The sequence below is a fragment of the Apteryx mantelli genome, chromosome 1, assembly GCF_036417845.1.
Source record: "Apteryx mantelli isolate bAptMan1 chromosome 1, bAptMan1.hap1, whole genome shotgun sequence".
Lineage (NCBI taxonomy): Eukaryota > Metazoa > Chordata > Aves > Apterygiformes > Apterygidae > Apteryx > Apteryx mantelli.
In genome coordinates this window covers 28,347,264-28,366,567 of record NC_089978.1, presented here as the reverse complement: position 1 = coordinate 28,366,567, position 19,304 = coordinate 28,347,264, and the positions used below count along the sequence as shown (strand labels likewise).

General features: G+C 38.9%; 1 protein-coding gene across 2 annotated transcripts in view; it reads left to right on the top strand.

The window, feature by feature from the left end:
- Positions 1–19,304, top strand: part of DCLK1 (doublecortin like kinase 1) — a 251,411-nt gene that overhangs the window by 207,935 nt on the left and 24,172 nt on the right. For both annotated transcript variants that reach the window (XM_013962098.2, XM_067291218.1), the window contains exons 9-15: positions 647–704; positions 1,496–1,615; positions 7,740–7,886; positions 13,045–13,178; positions 13,859–13,936; positions 15,185–15,281; positions 17,168–17,248. In XM_013962098.2, the coding sequence (XP_013817552.2) occupies positions 647–704; positions 1,496–1,615; positions 7,740–7,886; positions 13,045–13,178; positions 13,859–13,936; positions 15,185–15,281; positions 17,168–17,248 (715 nt within the window). The remainder of the gene's footprint in view (positions 1–646; positions 705–1,495; positions 1,616–7,739; positions 7,887–13,044; positions 13,179–13,858; positions 13,937–15,184; positions 15,282–17,167; positions 17,249–19,304) is intronic.

The following is a 19,304-nucleotide window of genomic DNA, read 5'->3' as shown; positions in this document are numbered from 1 at the left end:
TAGATATTATATGGTTTCCAAAGAAAACATCTAAAGAGAGAAGTGTTCTCATCCTGAACTAATTCTCTGTTATTTCTTCCTATCTCTAGAACCTTTCTTATTCTGTCCCATAAATATCATATTTAACTGCTAGATTTCATATACTTGTTGAATACATAAAACATTATTCCAAGGACTGACTTTTAGCTTAGGATTTGTGAGTGTAGATGTGCAAACTTCTAAATAAAAAATAAGTATTTTCCATGGCTCATAGCTTTTGCTTGATAGGAAACAAAACTTAATTTTTGAGAAGATTGAAATCTCTAATACTATATTATGTTTTTAGACAAAACTGCAGAAGAAATAACAAATGCCACTTTAAAATGAAAATAATCAAATGATGTCATTTATGAAACATTGGAATGTCTTTGTTTTTCCAAAACATATTTAATGTTTTTTTCTCAGGCACAAGTATTCAATAAATTTGGCTGAAAATCACAAACGATTTCAGTCAAATACAAGCTTCATTTCTTGACAAAACAAATACTTGAACAGAATTCTTGCCCAGACCTAGTCATTAATACTGTGCTCAAATGACAAATATGAACTGGACTGAGAAAAATATTCGATGTGATTGAACATATAATTTTTTTTCCTCTTTCCTCAGATCAACTGGTAGAGAATATGCTCTGAAAATAATCAAAAAAAGTAAATGTAGAGGAAAAGTAAGTACAAAAAATTCAAATAAGAGCAAAACATTTATTTTTCAATAAATATTTGAAAGACAAGATCAGTTTGGGAATCTGTTGGTGTTTATCTCCTTCCTGGCAAGTGTCAGAATCTTTTCAGCTGAAGCCTTTGTCTGCCCTCATAAGACCCTCAGAGTATCAATTTAGATACTTTCTAAATTACTTTAGATGCCTTTCAAGATGCATGTATTGTTTCTCCATTTGGTTAGTAGTGTGCGGGTGCACTTGCTCCTCTTTCTCTTTACCCTTGTAATTATGTCCTTTAGCTTTCATAATCCCAGATGCTATAGAAAACAGCAATGTAATACTAGATAATTCTAGCAACACCAATCAGTTTATCTAATCAGTATCACGAGGTTAATCAAATTGTTATCAGTTTTATACTAATGGAATTTCTTTTAGCTTTTAAAATTTTAAAAGGTTCTTTGAGAAGATGCAGTTGTATTTTTAAATGCTTTGGAAAGATTTTGCATTGGAGAAAAAAATGAAAAACCTTCCATGATTTACTCTTCTCTGCATCAGAAGCATGTCTCTTTTCCTACATTTCTTTTTCAGTGTTCTATTCTCTGTTCTTTTTTCAGTTATCACACTGATGTTGTCTCTAGACATGTTCCTTCCGTATTGCTGGAGGCAACGTCTGTAACCTTTTTAAAAAATCCTGATGAATCCATACAAGTCCCAGTTCTCTCTGCCTTTTCCACTGCACAATGGAGGTGTGAGTTTTTCCCACCAATCCATAGTCATTAAAGATTTCTCTTGTGTGACAGGAACACATGATCCAGAATGAAGTATCTATTTTAAGACGAGTCAAACATCCCAATATTGTTCTTCTGATTGAGGAGATGGACATGCCAACTGAATTGTACCTGGTCATGGAACTTGTAAAGGTAGGTATTTTGGAGATAAGCTGCTAATTAAGAATTTTCAAACATGTTCAGAAATTTCATTGATCCTAAAGCTTACTAAAATCATAGAATCATAAAATACTTTAGATTGGAAGGGATCTCTGAAGGTCTCCTTGTCCAGTTCCCTGCTGAAAGATGTGGAACTCACAGCCAAATAGTCTTCTAGCTTTCAAACATTTCAAATATTCATCTAACTTTTTGTAAGCCACATTCAGAAGTGCTCTGTGGACAGTACTTTGGAGACCACAAATTTTATTTGCACCAAAAAAATTTCTGATTAAAAAAGTTTTACCTCCCAAAATGCTTCTGCCTTCAGATGCGTTGAAAGCACATCCAATCTGAATAGTTGTAAATACTGGTCTTCAAAATTCAATATTCTTTGATAACAAATACATTTTAATTAAATTTTATTAGTTTATGTTAAATTAAAACCATATTAACTGTCTTCTTTCCCCACTGATTTATACTGACCCCTTGTCAGGTTTCCATTCTTGATATAATCTAAATTTAATCTGGAGGAGGAGGAGGAGGAGAGGAAAAGAGAAAAATCTGCTATTTAAAGCCTGGTTATATTCTGAAAAGTAAAATTATATATAAAGTATTTTGTATTTGGGGTCCTATTTATTTCTTTATAGTAACTTACAGATCTTATGAATTAATTTCCCTCCTTGATGGAGCAACAAATTCAAACTGGATTATGAAACTCAGACCAGGTTGTCTCTTGCCCCCATTCTGTCAAAAATACACAAGTATGTCACTGTGCATAACAGATGGTAAAAATACATTTGAGAAATTATCCAAAAATTGAGTAAATTATCCAAATTAGAACAGAAAACCACTACAGAAATTTTGTCCTCCATAATTATTTTAACAGAATACACCTGTTTTTTCACATTTACTTGTGGCATTAGTGATTCTTCTTCCTTCTTCAGCTATTGTGGAGGTAGGAAATCTTTCCAGCAGCCACCTTCATTCTCGTATCCTGATCAGCAAACTCTCCCTGGGTAGCCTTTCAGGCCTACGCCTGAGAAATCCATTGATTTAAATGTTTAAGGACAAATTTTGCAATATGGAAGCTCAAGCTGTGCAGTCGCATTTGTGCGCAGGCATGTTGTATGTGCACACCCAACACCTGTGAGTAAATCAGGCTCTCTAAACCCTGAAACCCAGATCAGTTCCACCTATCTTAAATCAAAGCATGGTCTCTCCTTCAGTAGGCATCCTCTGTGAACTGTGGTGAGAAAAAGGGACCACCAGAGATGGTGAGAGAAAGAGGTTTTAACAGGCAGAATTGCTCTCTGCAGTGTTTCGCACTGGTTGCAGATGGAGATTAGGGAATGCTCTTACTTTAGGGACCTTGTTGAGCTATCAGATGTTAGATAGGATGATTCCAGGTCACAATGTTTCTTAAAGAGCTTCTCAAGTTTGAGGAGAGTAGGAGGACAAGGAGAATTAAAGGTGCTGTGTTCAGTCCATGAGCCCTGTGCTCTCTGGCGGCAGTGGTGACACAACCCATGTTCCCAGCACGGAGCTGTCCTTCCCTGCTCTCTGCGAAGCTGCTGTGCTGTACAGATGAGAGAGACTGTCAAGTGGGGCCCGTGGGTGGGTGGCCACAGATTCCCCCTGTCCCCATGGCAAGCGAGACAGCCTCGTTATCCTTGAGAGGCTCAGGCTATGCTCCGCAGCTCAGGAAACGGCAACAGAGGTTGAGCCTGCCTAATGCCCCACTTGGCTTGAGTTGTACTATGGAGTTTATGCTCCAGCTAACCCTGCTGTCTACTGCTGCTGAGCTCTGGGTAAACACACTGGGGTCTCCTTGTATGTTGGTGGCAAAGAGCACACAGGTTAATTGGCAGCCCTCGTTTATCTCAGTGCAGTCTCAGCATGCGAAGTTAAATCCTAAGAAAAAAGCAAAGTAATGGCACTCCTCCACTCTGAGTCCCTCTCTGTAGCTGGCCCTGGAGGAACTGTCCCACCTTTGTCATAGTCACAGCCCTCTCTGGCACCTGGGTGTGCAGTGTGAATTGGCACAGCATTAGATCAAGTACCATAAGCTGTTTAACCCCATTTTAATCATAACTCCTGCCATGTTATATGACATGAGCTCACTCTGAAATCCATGCTACTGTAGGTTTTTTTCAGTATCCAGGGTAACTTGTTTAAAGGTATATCAAGTACTTTTGCATTGTGTTGCAGTCTGTAATGAAGCCACAGCTTCAGCTTGTATTGACAAATCCTTCATCTTGGTCCCATGAGGTGTGCTAAGAAGTAAAAACTGTGTCTTGTCTAACATGCCAGGACTTAAGCATATAGCTGGTTGTATGGGTGCAACCTACTGTGCTATTTATGCTTGAAAAGGATAGTTTCTGATAGATTTTTAATCAAAGTCCTACTCAGCTAAATAAGAGAGGAGAAGACCAAAAACTCTTACGAAATAACTAGCCTAATATATAAAGAAAACCATCCATTTTAGTCACTTTCTGGAAAAAACTGTTTTCTCCCACTCTTTCTCCTTCACTCTTCAGAATCACTGCAAATACTCAGATATTTATGGCTTCAGTTATGCTTCTCAAGACATCTGTGTAGTTAAGATATCGTAGAAAGCATTTATTTAATAATTTTTTTAGTTTTATATGGAATAATAGAAGAAATTTAGAAGAAATATCCTAATCTTGGGAAGTTAACTTTGTTTTTCTGAAACAAACATCTATATTATTTGGAAAAAAAAAAGTTGTTATACTCCATGGGCACCAAGGAAGGTAGTTCTGGAAAGACATTAATTGTTAATTCACCAGTTGCTGACTGCTACCATTTCACAGCATGCACTGTTAGAATTGATTAGCCATCTGTTATCGACTGACTTCTGAAGACCTGAGTTTAAATCAAACTTACAGATAGGAAAGAAATTCAAGGAGAAAAGGCTTGATGCTGCAGAGCACAGTTTCAGTTAATACCACCCTGCATTAATTCACAGTAACATGTTTGACATAAGTGACTGCTGCAAATACTGCCCTCACCTCATGGCAGATAGGCCATTCATTGCTTTGTAAAGTGTAAGAAAAAGCACTTCATAAATACAAATATAAACACACTGCAAGTGGTGCTTGTAAAAGGAAGCAAGGACCTGGTCTCTGGCAAGTTGCCTTTTTACACAGCGAAACAAAATTGTTGTTCAAACCTAACAGGGGTTTGGCCGATTTAACAAGCAAGATTTATTACACAGTTTCCTTTACTGCTCTAGGATATGATTTCACTTTTGCAGAAGAAAAGAGAGATTATATCATTTACATAACAAGGTAATAAATAAATAATTGGTTACTGTACCAAGTATACTTCCTCATGTGCACAGATGATAAAAACTGCATTCAGATGTTGCTGGTCTGATTTCACTCCAGAACAGGGGATTTAAGACTCAAATGTCAACCTAAACTCACTCCTTGTGCCTAAATAAATAATAGTGACCTGCTGTGTGAATCAGCTAAGCAGATTCTTGTAGATTAAAGCGCTCTTTAGGGAAAGGAAAGTCTGAAAACAATTCTGCCTGATATAGTTGTCAGCTATATTAAATCTTTCCAGGGTATCACCTTTCTTTTAACTGCAGAGAATCCTATAGTCTAAGTATATGCTCTTTTTTCTTACCAGACTATCTGGTAAGAAACTTTACTGGATAAAGCAGACTACTTAATGGGAGAAAATGATTCTGCTTCAGACTGACTTGACTTTCTGTTAATGTACTCTGAATCCTTTATCTTTTCCTGAGTTTAGATTTCCTTTGCACATGAATATTTGTTCTCTTTCTTCTGACTTTAGGCTGTATTTTTTTCTACTCTTTTTGGTTTTAAGATTCATCAGCTTGCTTTCTTTACCATTACATCTCACCTCAGATTGTTTTCTTTTTTTTTTTTTGAGGCAGATCCTTTGCCAATGTTATTGACACTTCCGTTGAGCATCTGGAACATATTAGATAAGACCAAAAATCTGTCTAATCCACTACCTCATGTTAAAAAGCAGCTGGTACAGGGGCTTCAGAGGAGGGAGCTTGAGGAAGATAATTTATCCCACGTATTTTGCCACATGCTGATATCTAATACTTAGGGATCAGTTAATGCCACGAAGTACACAGTATTATACCTCTTTCCAAATATTTGGCCTTTCCCTCTAATACTCTCTCTGGTTTAGCTTGGCCTTTTCTTCCTTCTTTTCCTTGACACTGTGCACCTTGAGGTATCTTGATCAGTCACCGGCCAGAGCAGAAAGTTTTAATGTGGTCCAGATTTGACAGTGGTGTCTGCAAGCAGCTTCCAAAGCTGGACTTTTGCACCAACAGTGGGAATAAACCTGCACTGGCAAACTTCAGCTGCATCTTGCCAATGCTCTTTTTTTTTTATATGGCTTTTAATTTTTTTAACAAGTAATGTCTGTTTCTTCAGGTTTGAGCCGTTAGTGGTCATCTTTTCCTACCTTTTTCTCTGTAGCCATGATTCCTGGAAAAAAGTCTTTTTTGTTTCTCTCCTCTCCTTCTTTCTCTTAGTGAAAACTGTGTCTCATTTACTCGGAAGCTGAGCCTTAAAACCCCCCACCAAATATCCTGAGACTGTTGATAAAATCATAAGAGTTGTCAAAGCTGGGATTCCTCTGTTGCCTTCAGAAAATACCTAATTTTCCTTTTAAATACATCACTCCTGTGATGTATATTTTCTCCTGTTGCTGTGACTGCAACAGTTTGTTTTTGTAGAATTGTCCTTTTCTTCTTTTTTCATTGTTCTATGTTTCCTTTAAGGTACTGCTTTGGTTTTGGCCTAAAGCCCAATACCTCCGAGTAGTATTTCTCAAAAGATGGGTTTTTTTTCCCTCTGTTCTGTCAGCTTCCTCCTTAATCTCGTCTTTAAACTATTTTTTCTGTTGTTCTCCAAATACTTAAATGTTCTTCCTCTCCCCACTTGCCTGCTCAGCTCGGGCACTATAGTCCAAATGTGATGGCTGCGTTGGATCCTGGCAAACAAGATCATTTCAATTTAGAGGGCTTCCACTTAATTTTCCTTCTTCCTTCCTTCCTTCCTTTTCCTTCCTTCCTTCCTTTTCCTTCCTTCCTTTTCCTTCCTTCCTTTTCCTTCCTTCCTTTTCCTTCCTTCCTTTTCCTTCCTTCCTTTTCCTTCCTTTTCCTTCCTTCCTTTTCCTTCCTTCCTTCCTTTTCCTTCCTTCCTTCCTTTTCCTTCCTTCCTTTTCCTTCCTTCTTTCCTTCCTTCCTTTCTTTTCCTTCCTTCCTTTCTTTTCCTTCCTTCCTTTCTTTTCCTTCCTTCCTCCCTCCCTCCCTCCCTCCTTCCTTTCTCATTGTTTCTCTTCACTGGCAGTAGCTTTTAGCTGAATTAAACAGCATGAGGATCTGGAAATGGCACAAGTAGCCACCTATCTTTGTAGCTGTGGTGAAACAGTGATGTTAATTCTTAGCTGTCTTCCAGTATGATTTTCTACCATATATGCTGGAGGGTTCTTCAGTATTAGCTGCGAGAAGAACCTCACATTACCAAAAACCTGACATCTTGTGGAGAGAAAACAGTTTCTAAAATCCATGTTTCAAGGTTTTACAAGATGGAAACAGTCTTTTAAAATACACTAGCAGTGATGACAGGTAGCTGTTTTGAGTTTTATTCAGAAATTCTTCATCTTTGCGGAGTTGTCAGATTTTGGGCAAAAATTTGATGTCAGTCTATTTGTGATTATACTAAACAGTAGTGAGGGTTGGTATCCAGCACGGTAACAGGCAAGTATGTAGGCATGCCAGAAATTTGCAAGAGGGGCTCTGAACACACAGGTTGGCAAGTACTGCCAAACGTTACAAAAGCAGCAGAAGGGAACAGTTTGCAAGGGGAACTCAGCCTCTTGGCTGACCAGCTAAACCATGACAAATGGTTCTGTATTAATAGTATGTTCAGCTTCCATTAGGGGAGATGTCATCACAGTACCCGAAGTTTATAGCTGGAAGGAAACTGTGCTGCTCCTCCCTCCTCCTCCTCCTCCTCCATAAATGATGCTCCTTGATCTTCCCTAAATTTTTCAGTCACTTCACAAGTAAATGTTGCTCATGTGCCATGGTCATTTGCTCCAGGGAGGAGATCTTTTTGATGCTATTACTTCCACCAACAAATACACAGAGCGGGATGCCAGTGGGATGCTTTACAATCTGGCCAGTGCCATCAAGTATCTTCACAGCTTGAACATTGTTCATAGGGATATCAAGCCTGAGAATCTGCTGGTAAGTGAAAATTCAGCTTTTGGTATTGTTCTTGCTAACTTGGGAATGCATGAGAGAGTGTCTGGGCTTCTCCCTCCTTCCCCCCCCCCCCCTTCAGGTTTATTTCAGTCTTCTAAGTCATTGGTCTTTTAATTTTAACCTTAGCATTGTAAAGCTCCATCTAAGAATAACAGCTATCACAAAAAGTGCAGTAACATCAGATGCTATGTGTAGTCTGCTCCCTGGGACACAGGGACAGAATTGTTTCAGTGGCCACTAGAAGTGATCTTTTGTTGTGCTGCAACATAATTCCAGGCTTCTCATAAACATAAAGGTGTTATGTCCCCTAATAGACCAATCTGTACCTCTGCAGTGCAGCACAGTTCCCTAAGTAATTAGCAGCAGTTCAATTTTACAAACAGAGTGGATGTAAGCAACGGACCCTTACCATGCAGTGTGTCAGGGCAGAACCAGGAAGAGATCTTTAGAGTCCTTCCTGTCCCTGCTGCATCTCCCAAATAATCCTATAGCACTTTCTATTAAGACACTTTTCTTGATAGACAGCTTAAATCTTCCCTTTCCTGATTGAATCTGTATGAGTCCCAACCAATGAAGACAATGAAAAAGATCCTCTGACAGTGAGTCCTTCTTCTGGGGCTTTTGCACCCTTGAATGCAGCCATTGTGTTCTCCAGCTGAGAGTTTTGTTTCTTCCGAGAAATTAGTGTCTCCTAATTATTTCACTGCTCTCTGAGTTTTCCCTAATTTGCTGACATGTTCTATTATCAATATGTACCAGTTACTGCATGTTCTGCAACCATACAACAGTATTTAAGATATCTAGAATATCAGTTCTGTGTGCTGTCTGCCATCACTTAGCACATTTAGTACTGCTTGACATTGAAGAGGTGTTACAGGAAAGTTGACTCAAGCAGATCTTAATGAACTTCCAGGGAACGCAATTTTTACGATTGAGATCTCTCTAGTGACAGCTGCCCGTACGGTTCTGGGTGAGAAAGCAGCCATTGGCCTGGTTTTCCAGAAACTACTAAAAACATGTTGGGTAGAACACTCATTAGACACCAACCACTCATGTCCTATAGCAGACTTAATGCTAGCGTTCATAGGTGGCTGCATGCATAAGTTATAGCAGTCACGTCAGGATTCATTAACGGTGTGACTTGGGAAGTGCAGAACTGTCTCAGGGGGAAGGCTTACCCTGCTTTTGTCTTGAAATGTCCCTAGATTCCTAAAGTCTGAAAGTAGTAGAAGCAGCTTTTGGGGGAAGGGAGGAAGGTGAGGGTAGTGGGGAGAAGGTTAAATTTACCTACCCACCCATCTGTGGTAATACTCACTGGCCTACATGTACAATCACATTGTTTTGCATTGTAGCCGAACTGTTTCCAAGTGATTTTTCCAGTGTAGTGCACAAGTAAAAGTCATATATTACTGCTGATACTAAGCAATGAATATACAGGACTGTACTGCTTGCAGTGTCCCAACTTTCGAAAGCCAGTATTTGATTCACAAATTATACTCATCCTCTAAGGTTTATCAAGTCTTTGCCAAAAGTGAACACTGTTTTAGGAGAGTGGTTTTGAACCAGCCTTACCTGAGTTCTGATCCTGTCTCTGACACTGACTGCTTCTGGCCTTAGGTGTCTCTTGACCTTTCTACTTTAGTCATCCTATCTGCTAAATGTGATGGTTGTTCCTTATGTTACAAGATGGCAATTAGGATTATTTTCCTGGCATTTATAAAACACTTATACAATATTGTAGGGCCTTAGCCTTTCTATTGCCAAGGGCGTTCTGCTTGCAATACAGTAGCCTGCCTTTTGCTGGCTGCTCTGGGACCCTTTGCCTAAGCTGTCATGGCACTATTTTTCCCTTGTTCGCATGCTGTTGTTTCCATGCTGCTGCTGTCAGGGCCTTGCACCTGCAAAGCCCAGCAGTGCTGTTAGAGAACGTTCTCCTGCAAAGCGATTGCCACTGGCGAGAGAATCAGCCCTTCCCCCTACCCTTTTCCTACCCCTTGGTCGTAGTGTTTGGGTTACAGGAGGAGAGCCAATACCAGGCCCGCACAAAGCTTAACAACCGACCAGCGTGCAGCACCCGTCCCGATCAACGCGTGCCCCCGTCAGTGCTCACAGCCTCCCCAGCGGGAACAACCACCAGGCAGCCTGAGCGGGGCCTGACAAAACCTATACAGTCACGACGGGAAAGGTATGGGGGCCAGAGGGACACCTGCTGCACAGGGGACACCCAGGGGAGGATGCCCCTCTGGGGCCTTCCCATCACATCTCTTCCCGGCAGGCCATGGGAGAGCTTTCCCTTTCCCTTTTCTCTCTCTCTTGCTTTTGTTTTTACTTTTCCCCAAAAGTAACTTTCTCTGTTAGACCTGATGCACACCATCAGCCACAGACCCTGCTGAAAAACCTTCATGCGTCTGAACATATCTCAACATCCTTTGTGAAACAACAGTCATTCCTGGGAGTGCTTAAATATTCCTTATTATCTTCAAGACTTGCAAAGTCCACCTAACAGCCAACTGGCCAAGAGTTTAGGGTATGCTGAATATCTGTGATGTTTTACCAGCACACACATTTTCTGTTCTCTAGAGAGTGTTTTCCATGCTTTAATTGGAACATTTTTCATAATTGCTGCTATTTAGCACATTTATTTTGTCAAGTCATGGGATGTCTTTATAGCCATATAATAAACCCTAGAGAACAACTTCTCTGACTGTTGCCATCTGCAGTGATCACAAGAGCAGTTTAGAAAATACTGACAGTCTTTATAGTAATAGGATACATATGGCAGCACACAATTATGTATGGCTGCATTCAATTAGTGTTGTACAATTACACAGTTTTATTGCTTAGTTAAAACAGTGAAAGCACTACAGAGTGGGTAATTTGCACTAATCCCCATTTCTTTAATTGCCCTTCAGTATTTAAATTTAGTAGAACATATATAGTGTTTGTTCTGAATAACATGAGCATTAAATTATCTTTCACATTCCTTGACTGGCAAGTAATATACCACAGCTTCACATTGGACTCCTTTTTGTAACAGAGTGAGGAAGAGTTACTTTCTTCAGCTTTACAAGTCAACTGAAGTAGTTTTCCAAGGAAAGGAATCCCTGGAAACAGATGGGGCAAAATACTAGAAAATGCAGAGTACCAAATAATCTTCATTAGCAAATATTGCCAAATGAGCCTTTTTCATAATTAATTTCTTGGATGTATAAGTCATACAAGGCCTGCTAAAGGAGGAAATTTATAAACATTCACAAGGTTACCACAATTCAAAGAAGGCTTTATAAAAAATAACTGCATAAAATAGAATATGAGATGCTAATTAGACTGGTTTCAGCTCCTGATGTCTAAGTGAACACTTTACATTTTTCAGCAAGTGAATATTTAAAGTCTCTAGTCTCTAGTCTTTAATTAAAAATGTTGTTGAAATTAGATTTATTACTGCCATTTCAGAGAGCACTTTCTTTAGTTTCAGGAACCAGATGTATTTAACAATCTGTGTTTTTAATAAAACCATAATTGCTTTTTTTCCAGTGCTTTTCTATAAGCCTATCTTTTTTTTGGCTTAGTAGCAGAGAATGTGAATCTATATCAAATTGCTGGTCCTCTTAAAGATCCAGTTGTATCATTAAAAACAAACACCATAAGGAAAGAAGAAGAATTTTGCGAATCCTGAATGTCTGCTCATAACTCTAGCACCTGATAGCAGTGTTTCAGAAGGACTGAAAGGGGTTTCTTTCCCTCTCTAGACACGGCTAGCATTAACAAAGGAGAATTGTTGTTTTTTCTATATAATATAGCTAATTATTATGAGTTATTGAAGATCTGTAGCGAACAGTGGGGAGAGACTTCTAGATTTCATTTTTGCTGCAAGTGAACTGTTAAAGGGACTGTTAAAGGGATGGTAGAATTTATTGCATTTTGGTAAGAAAAAATCTAGGATTTCTCCTTGCAAACAGCTGTAGTTAAGTGTGATTTCTGCTATAGGAGTGGCCATTCAGGATAGGTCTTAAGCACGATTTGCTTTTTTATTGTGAAGTATGATTTCTTCTTTTTTTGCCAGGTAATTGCTGTCATGGTATCACTGATGGTGAGCCAGACTGCATGCAGCTTTGGATTGATTGCAAAGAACTAATGTGATACATACACACTTTAAGATGCCCTTCTGTAGGCTGTTTCAATTTTTTAAGGTGCCATTTTGAAAAAAAGCATTAAATCGCATCATAAACAATTTCAAAATGGGAAGCAAGAACCCAAACCGACGGTTGCTTTAAAGAAAGACTCATGCTCTAATATTTAATTTAGATAAATTTTGCTCTTTTACTTTAAGCATTTTTAATATATTTTCAGTGTTTGCAGGTTTGGGCTCTTTCTTTTGCATTGGCCCAGCTTTTAAAATTGTGGGGATTTTTACTGGGTTTTCTAGCTTTTTCTTGTGACTATATCTTAATCTCCCTTTGCACCCATAAAAAGAAAACAAAAAGATCACGTTGCTGGTGTACAGACCATGTTTTCGAATAGGATTTGCGAGTGTGCAGTGTTGCAGCCCAGCCTACATCCACTGATGGTGTTGAAAACATACCACTAAGATACTGGTGTTTAACAGTCCTTCAAGGAGAGGACAGTGTTTCTAGGTGAAATATTCTAGGTAGGTTTGCATCTTGTCACTTCAATACACAGAGAAGTAGATTCTACTGTTACTATCAGTAGAGTTACTGATGAAGTTGAGAAGAAGTTGAAATTGCTGTGTAGGCATTCAAGCTCTGTGTAAATAAAAAAAAAGAAAAAAAAGCCCACACTGAGAACTGGCTGTCAGTGGGGAGTTAACCTAGGAACTGCATTGCTGGAAGGTCAGACCTTTGCTTCTGGGTTTTAACTTTTATCAAGAAGAAATATCTATGATGTCCTTTGTTAACCAGGTAGCAAGATAAGACATCAGTCTACATTCCCAGTCACATTGGGTACATTTAAGGGAAGTTGTCCTGGTCGTGAAATTTCAAAACATGCTTCTCTGTATGTTGTAGGTAAGGGGGAGAAAGAAGAGTGTAAATTAGAAGCAACATTTCAAGCAGTTAGTAAATGATATAGTAGTTTCCTTGATAGAACTATGTTAAACCTTTGAATTTTATTCTTGATTTAGGTTTATGAACACCAAGATGGAAGCAAATCTCTGAAACTAGGAGACTTTGGCCTAGCAACAATTGTGGATGGACCTCTTTATACTGTTTGTGGGACCCCAACATATGTAGCTCCAGAAATCATTGCTGAAACTGGGTAAATCACTTCTAGTGATGATTCATTGATGTGTACACAGTGGAGCATGTTCTCACCAGTGTGTCAGTTAGGAGTTTTTGCAATTAAGATTTTTATGCTGCCTTCACTTGGGTATAATATAGAATCATGACCCACAGAACAGTTTAGCTGGAAGGGACCTCTGGAGTCTGTCTTGTCCAAACTGGCTCAAAGCAGGGTCAACTTTGGAGTTACATCAGGTTGCTCTGCCAGTTCTTAGCCTCAAAGTAGAAAGCTCTTAGCTTAACCCTGAGATACTAACGAGCCATTTACACATACAATAAAAGTAATTTTAATAGTTCACTTAATTTTATTTCATTATCACACATTGTCCTTTTCTTCTGATTTGTTCTATAGAGTAAATACACACTGGTTTGAGCAACTTGTCTTACCTTTGAAGGCTTTCTGTCAGTAAAGGTCAGAGTCCAATTCAAGATAACAGCACAGTTTCTTCTGTACATCCATACGTTCTGATCTGACATAGTTTTAAGATGTAAATGTTTGTCTTGAATTTGAAAGCAGAATTAGAATAGGTAGAGCACAGAGAAAGTTCGTGTCAGAATATATAAGAAATTATTAGTAATCCTGAAAATGTATTTTCTATTCTTGTACTATAGTTCATATGACTGTGACTTCTCTAACCATATCTCTCACACTTCTAGATACAGCCTGAAGGTGGACATCTGGGCAGCGGGTGTGATTACTTACATCCTTCTCTGTGGTTTTCCTCCGTTCCGTGGGTATGGACTCTGATCTCTTCAACCATCCTTGTTCTGTGAATGGTCCCTGTGCTGCTTCTGTCTTAAGCACAAAGATTCCCACTGGAAAAAGTTCTCTGCTCATAGGGTTTGGTTTTTCCCATGCTCTGTATAGTAATTTACACGCCATAAATGTCTGTGATTTTACTGTGAAATCTCTGTCTCATGTTTGTTTATTTTAGTTTAAACTTCATTGCATTACAAAACAAGAGCCTCGGTTATGGGTTGTGGGTGCCTTTTCCTGATGTTTAAAATACACAGTGAAATAAGCATCTTCTTTCATGGATCAAATACAACATATTTTGTGGTCAGTAAAAAGTAATTAAAATGTAAGCCACTTAATAAGGGTGTTTCAATTTTTATCTTAAAGATCTTTTCTTCTCCTCAAACCAATTGAAAAGTTGTTGTCAGTCCTAAAGACAAGCAGGCTACCTCAGAAACAGTGTACCAAATGGTATCCTGGGGTGCATCAGGAAGAGTGTTGCCAGCAGGCTGAAGGAGGTGATTCTCCCCCTCTACTCAGCCCTGGTGAGGCCACATCTGGAGTACTGCATCCAGTTCTGGGCTCCCCAGTACAAGAGGGATGTGGCACTACTGGAGCAAGTCCAGCGAAGGGCTACAAAGATGATTAGGGGACTGGAGCATCTCTCTTATGAGGAAAGGCTGAGAGAGCTGGGCCTGTTTAGCCTGGAGAAGAGAAGGCTGAGAGGAGATCTTATTAACGTGTACAAGTATCTGAAGGGAGGGTGTCAAGAGGATGGAGCCAGACTCTTTTCAGTGGTGCCGAGCGACAGGACGCGAGGCAACGGGCACAAACTGAAACACAGACACTTCCATCTGAATGTGAGGAAAAACTTTTTCACTGTGAGGGTGACAGCGCACTGGAACAGGTTGCCCAGAGAGGTTGTGGAGTCTCCTTCTCTGGAGATATTCAAAACCCGCCTGGACGCGATCCTGTGCAATGTGCTCTAGGTGACCCTGCTTGAGCAGGGGGGTTGGACTAGATGATCTGCAGAGGTCCCTTCCAACCTCAGCGATTCTGTGAAATGCACTGCATTTTATGATCTCACAATTCATATCTGTGGTTGTGTGCTTGGGGAGAATAAACAGCTTCCAAAAGCATCCTAAGGGATCTCCAATAAAAAGCAATTTCAAGAAGCTTATTAAAACCAGCTCTGAAATAATTCCTATGTGGGTTTTGTTGTTGTTTTTGTTTTCTTTACTTTATAGAAGTGGAGATGACCAAGAAGTGCTTTTTGATCAGATTTTGATGGGACAGGTGGATTTTCCATCTCCATATTGGGACAATGTTTCTGACTCTGCGAAGGTAGGTTTATATAGTTAATACTTGCTTCTGCACTATTATTCACAGTGCAGTATATAATGAACTTTATTCTTCCACAGTGCTCTATTTGACATGTCTCGTAACATCTCCTGCTACACCTGTAAATTCCTCTGGGTCACCAAGTATGTTTTCATTTCATGGATCAATGTCCATCTGTTAGACTCCCAACTGAAATGGACCACCATCTAGGTGGGGGTCTCATGCAGCAGAGACACCAGCAACCCCTCCTGATCAAGAAGAAATTCCAGTAACTTTGCTTGATATACGCTCCTTAGCTTGAAAGCTCCCCAGGACTCTGCTTTGTATGTATTTATGATGAGGACCAGGTTCCAACCTGGAGCCTTTGGGTATTATATAATGATATTATGGGGAGAGTGTTTCCCTATTAATCCCATTAGGTGATATGTCTGTCATTTCTTTCTGGCAAAGATCCAGGCCTAGCGCTGGCTCTAACTCCTTACTGTTGCCAGAGAGGTATGAAATATGGGCTTGCTCTGCCCATGTGGTTCATTGCTTATAGCCTCTTGGCAAATGGCACAGAGTTAGATCTTGAGATGTGCTAAGGCAGATGCAAACACACTTTTCTCAGGCAGATCCTGACAGAGTTAAACATACTTACAAAGTAGATCAAGTTTTTTAACTCTCATTAGTGTACTAGAGCGACAGTTTACCTTGCAGACTTTCTAGGGATTCGGCATTCATTATAATTCATATAGAGAGAGGTAGATAGGTAATATGTGTGTATGTACTTAGAAAGTTGACTTGGTTAGCATATAGATAAATACTTAGTTTCCCTAATACGTGAGTGTTCTTTCAGTTCACTTCTGTAGCCTGTAGGGCAAATTCATGCAAAATTATTTTCCTATTTCTTTCAGTGTGACAGTGTTTAATTAATCACAGAACAATTATGATGTTTTGAACTGGATGTGAGGAAAGAAAATAGCATTCTAAATTCTGAATCTCATTTTTTTGGTGCAGTTATTTCCATCCTTCTTTTACAGAAATGTGTAGACTGATAAGGAATAGGATTTTAATCTGTAAACTGAAGTCAACAAATGGGGTACAGTCACAGAGCTGGAAGAAGTCCTTTAATCCCCTTATTGTTTTCTAGCAGGCTTTATTTTATAGCATCACTAATGAGAACTCCATAGGTCCTTTGCCAGTGGTCTTCTCCTGTGAAACTCCTACTTCTGACTAGTTCATTCTAAAATGTCCGTCTCGAAGCATAGGCCTATTAGTTTAACTTCTTCTCCTTGTTACTAAGAACTATTAACCTCTGTCTTTGGTGATATCCCTTTATTTGCCATCATACTGCCATCTTATTTTCTGTGCACTGCGTTCACTGATGGAATTAGATATTTGTTTATTTACATGCTAGCTGAAAGATATAGGAAGGCAGTACCAGAAGAAATCAAAACAGCAAAAATTATGTTTTTAAGATTTTTAAAAATATCTTCTACATCATTTATACAAGCACTTAAAACACAATTCTAGATTTCCTGGCTTTTTTCCTAGAGAGAATTTAGCTTTTTCTTAATGGGAAGCTAACCTAATTTCATGTGACCATCTGTTTTGTACATTATGTATTGAGTGCTTTTCTCCTAAACAGTGGCTACAGAACTGTAACTCAGAACTGTCTTCTAGCTTTTCAAGGTACCATTAGATACTGATTTAAAAGTTCAGCTTAAAGTTCAGCAGTTTGTAGTTGTTCTTTTTTTTAATAATTTTAATATTTTTCTGCAGTTGGTAGTTCATTCTGTCTTTGAGCACTCTTGTATAATCAGTTGAAGAGCACTTTAATGAATTAAGTTTGTTGATTTGCTTTCTGAAAGTGTTCTTTAAATTTGACCCAGTATTCCATTTCTCAGGAACTCATCACAATGATGCTACAAGTAGATGTAGATCTGCGATTCTCAGCCTTGCAAGTTCTTGAACATCCATGGGTTAATGTAAGTAATTTCAGGCTTGTAGATGCTGATTGTAATTTGGCACTTTTAAGCTCTTCTCTGTCAAGTCTTTCCTATGCCCTTTTGGAGCCAGCACATTCTAAAAATGCTACAGATTTAGCTGGAAATAAACTGAGTTACATGCAGTCTTAGTATATAGTGCATACCTTGGAGTCTTCACTACTTTATGCATGCTCAGCTACATTTTCTCTAAAATATTTTGGGCCAGACTTTCAATACATCTCAACTGCACTTGACAAATTTATACCTTTAAGAATGAGCTTCTGGGTTCAGTAACACATTTTGTTCTCCTAAAATCAAATGACCTCAAAAATCTGACAGTCATGATTAAGAGGTATTGAAATATAGTCCATGGTGTTAAGCCTACTTGATCCAGCACGAAACAGAGAAACCTATAAGATCATATTTTAACTTCTGATGTTGCAATATACATATATTTATGTGCTGCCATATCCATTTAATCTGAGTTACCATGAAATATCTATTTATATATCCCGGCTTATCTCTAAGTGACTGGACATTTGCCATAAAAGTGGTAATCAGTGAGGTGGTATATGGATAACTCTGGCAGAGAATAAAGAGATTTGTCTCTAATTAATGTTGAGACAAGGACACTACTTAATATTAGTTAATTATTTCAGACTACTTAATATGTCTTAAAATATTTGGATGACAAGAGAAAGAAAAATTGGAGAAAATCCAGATTCAAATTCAGAAAGGAAGATTGAGAAAGGAAATACAATTGGGACCAGTGAAGAAAAAAAAAATTAAAGGAGGAAGAAATAATGTTTCATTTTGCACATTGCAAGCTGCAGAATATAATCTTCCCTGGAATACTACTTTGTCCTTCAGATAACAGGTTCCCCTGGCTGCTGTATCCAACAGATTTTTCTCACGAGAGCACTATTCTAAAAATTTAAATATACAATAATCTCAAAGGATAATCTTTTTTTTAAAAAAAATGTCCTCTGTATAGCCCAGAATAGCAGTGACCTCTAAGTGTTTACAAAGTATACACCTTAGTCCTAGATGCTAACTTATTGCCCCAATTTTTTTTTCTTTCTGTAAATGCTATTATCATGCAGAGCACTTCTGCCATGTACAGAATGCAAGGATCCAGGACAGTGTATGATGAAAATCTTTTTAAGCTGCTGTTCAAGCAGCGGAAGTAGTATTTTTTCCTTGGTGCCAGGTATTGTCCTTGGACACAGTGTTCTGCCACAATTTATAATGACTTTTAGTTACTGAGGCATCTGTTCTTCCTCATAGGAGAAGAGGTGGGTGGAAATTTTTGGAAACTTGGTGAGGCAGAGAGGGAATTTACTGATCAGAAGCCTCAGAGAGGCCAGATCATCTGCTGGTGTCAACCCAAGCACTTCTGCTGAGGTTACTGGAACACCACTGGTTTACACCACAGAAGGATGTGGCCACTGATTTTCCTCTTTTTGTAAAAAATACATTGGAACTGTTAGCCCTCCCCTTTTTTTTCCTTTTTTTTTTTCCACTTCAGTTACACCATGATATATTTTAGGAAGCCATTTCAGCAAGATGCATTAAGAATAAGAGGTGCTGCTCTTTGTCAGGAGTGTGGTGCTGCCCAGCGCAGGTGACATGAGTGTGACAAAACTCCCTGTCCTGGCTAGTACCTCCTGAAGGGGAGAGAAGGAAGACAGGGCAGGTGGCTAAAATCTTTTAACACTCCAGTGCTTCAGTAAAGGCATGCTTTGGTTACTGAAGCACCCTGTGGAATTTCTCATTTTTATGCAGCAAGTTAAAATGTAGATCCCTGAGCCAGAGCTGTAGGGGCCAAGTATAAATGGATTCAAAAGAGAGTTTGATGCATTTTTGGAGGATGAGTCCATTGATGCCTATTAAATATGGTGGTTTGGATAAAACTTTTGGCTCAGAAAGTTCTGAAACACTTGATTGCCAGAAACTGGAAGATATACCAGGGGAAGTTCAAACTCCACTTGTCTGTTTAAAATGCACTGTTTCATAAATGGTAACTACCATCCTCTGTTGGAAATGGGATATTGTG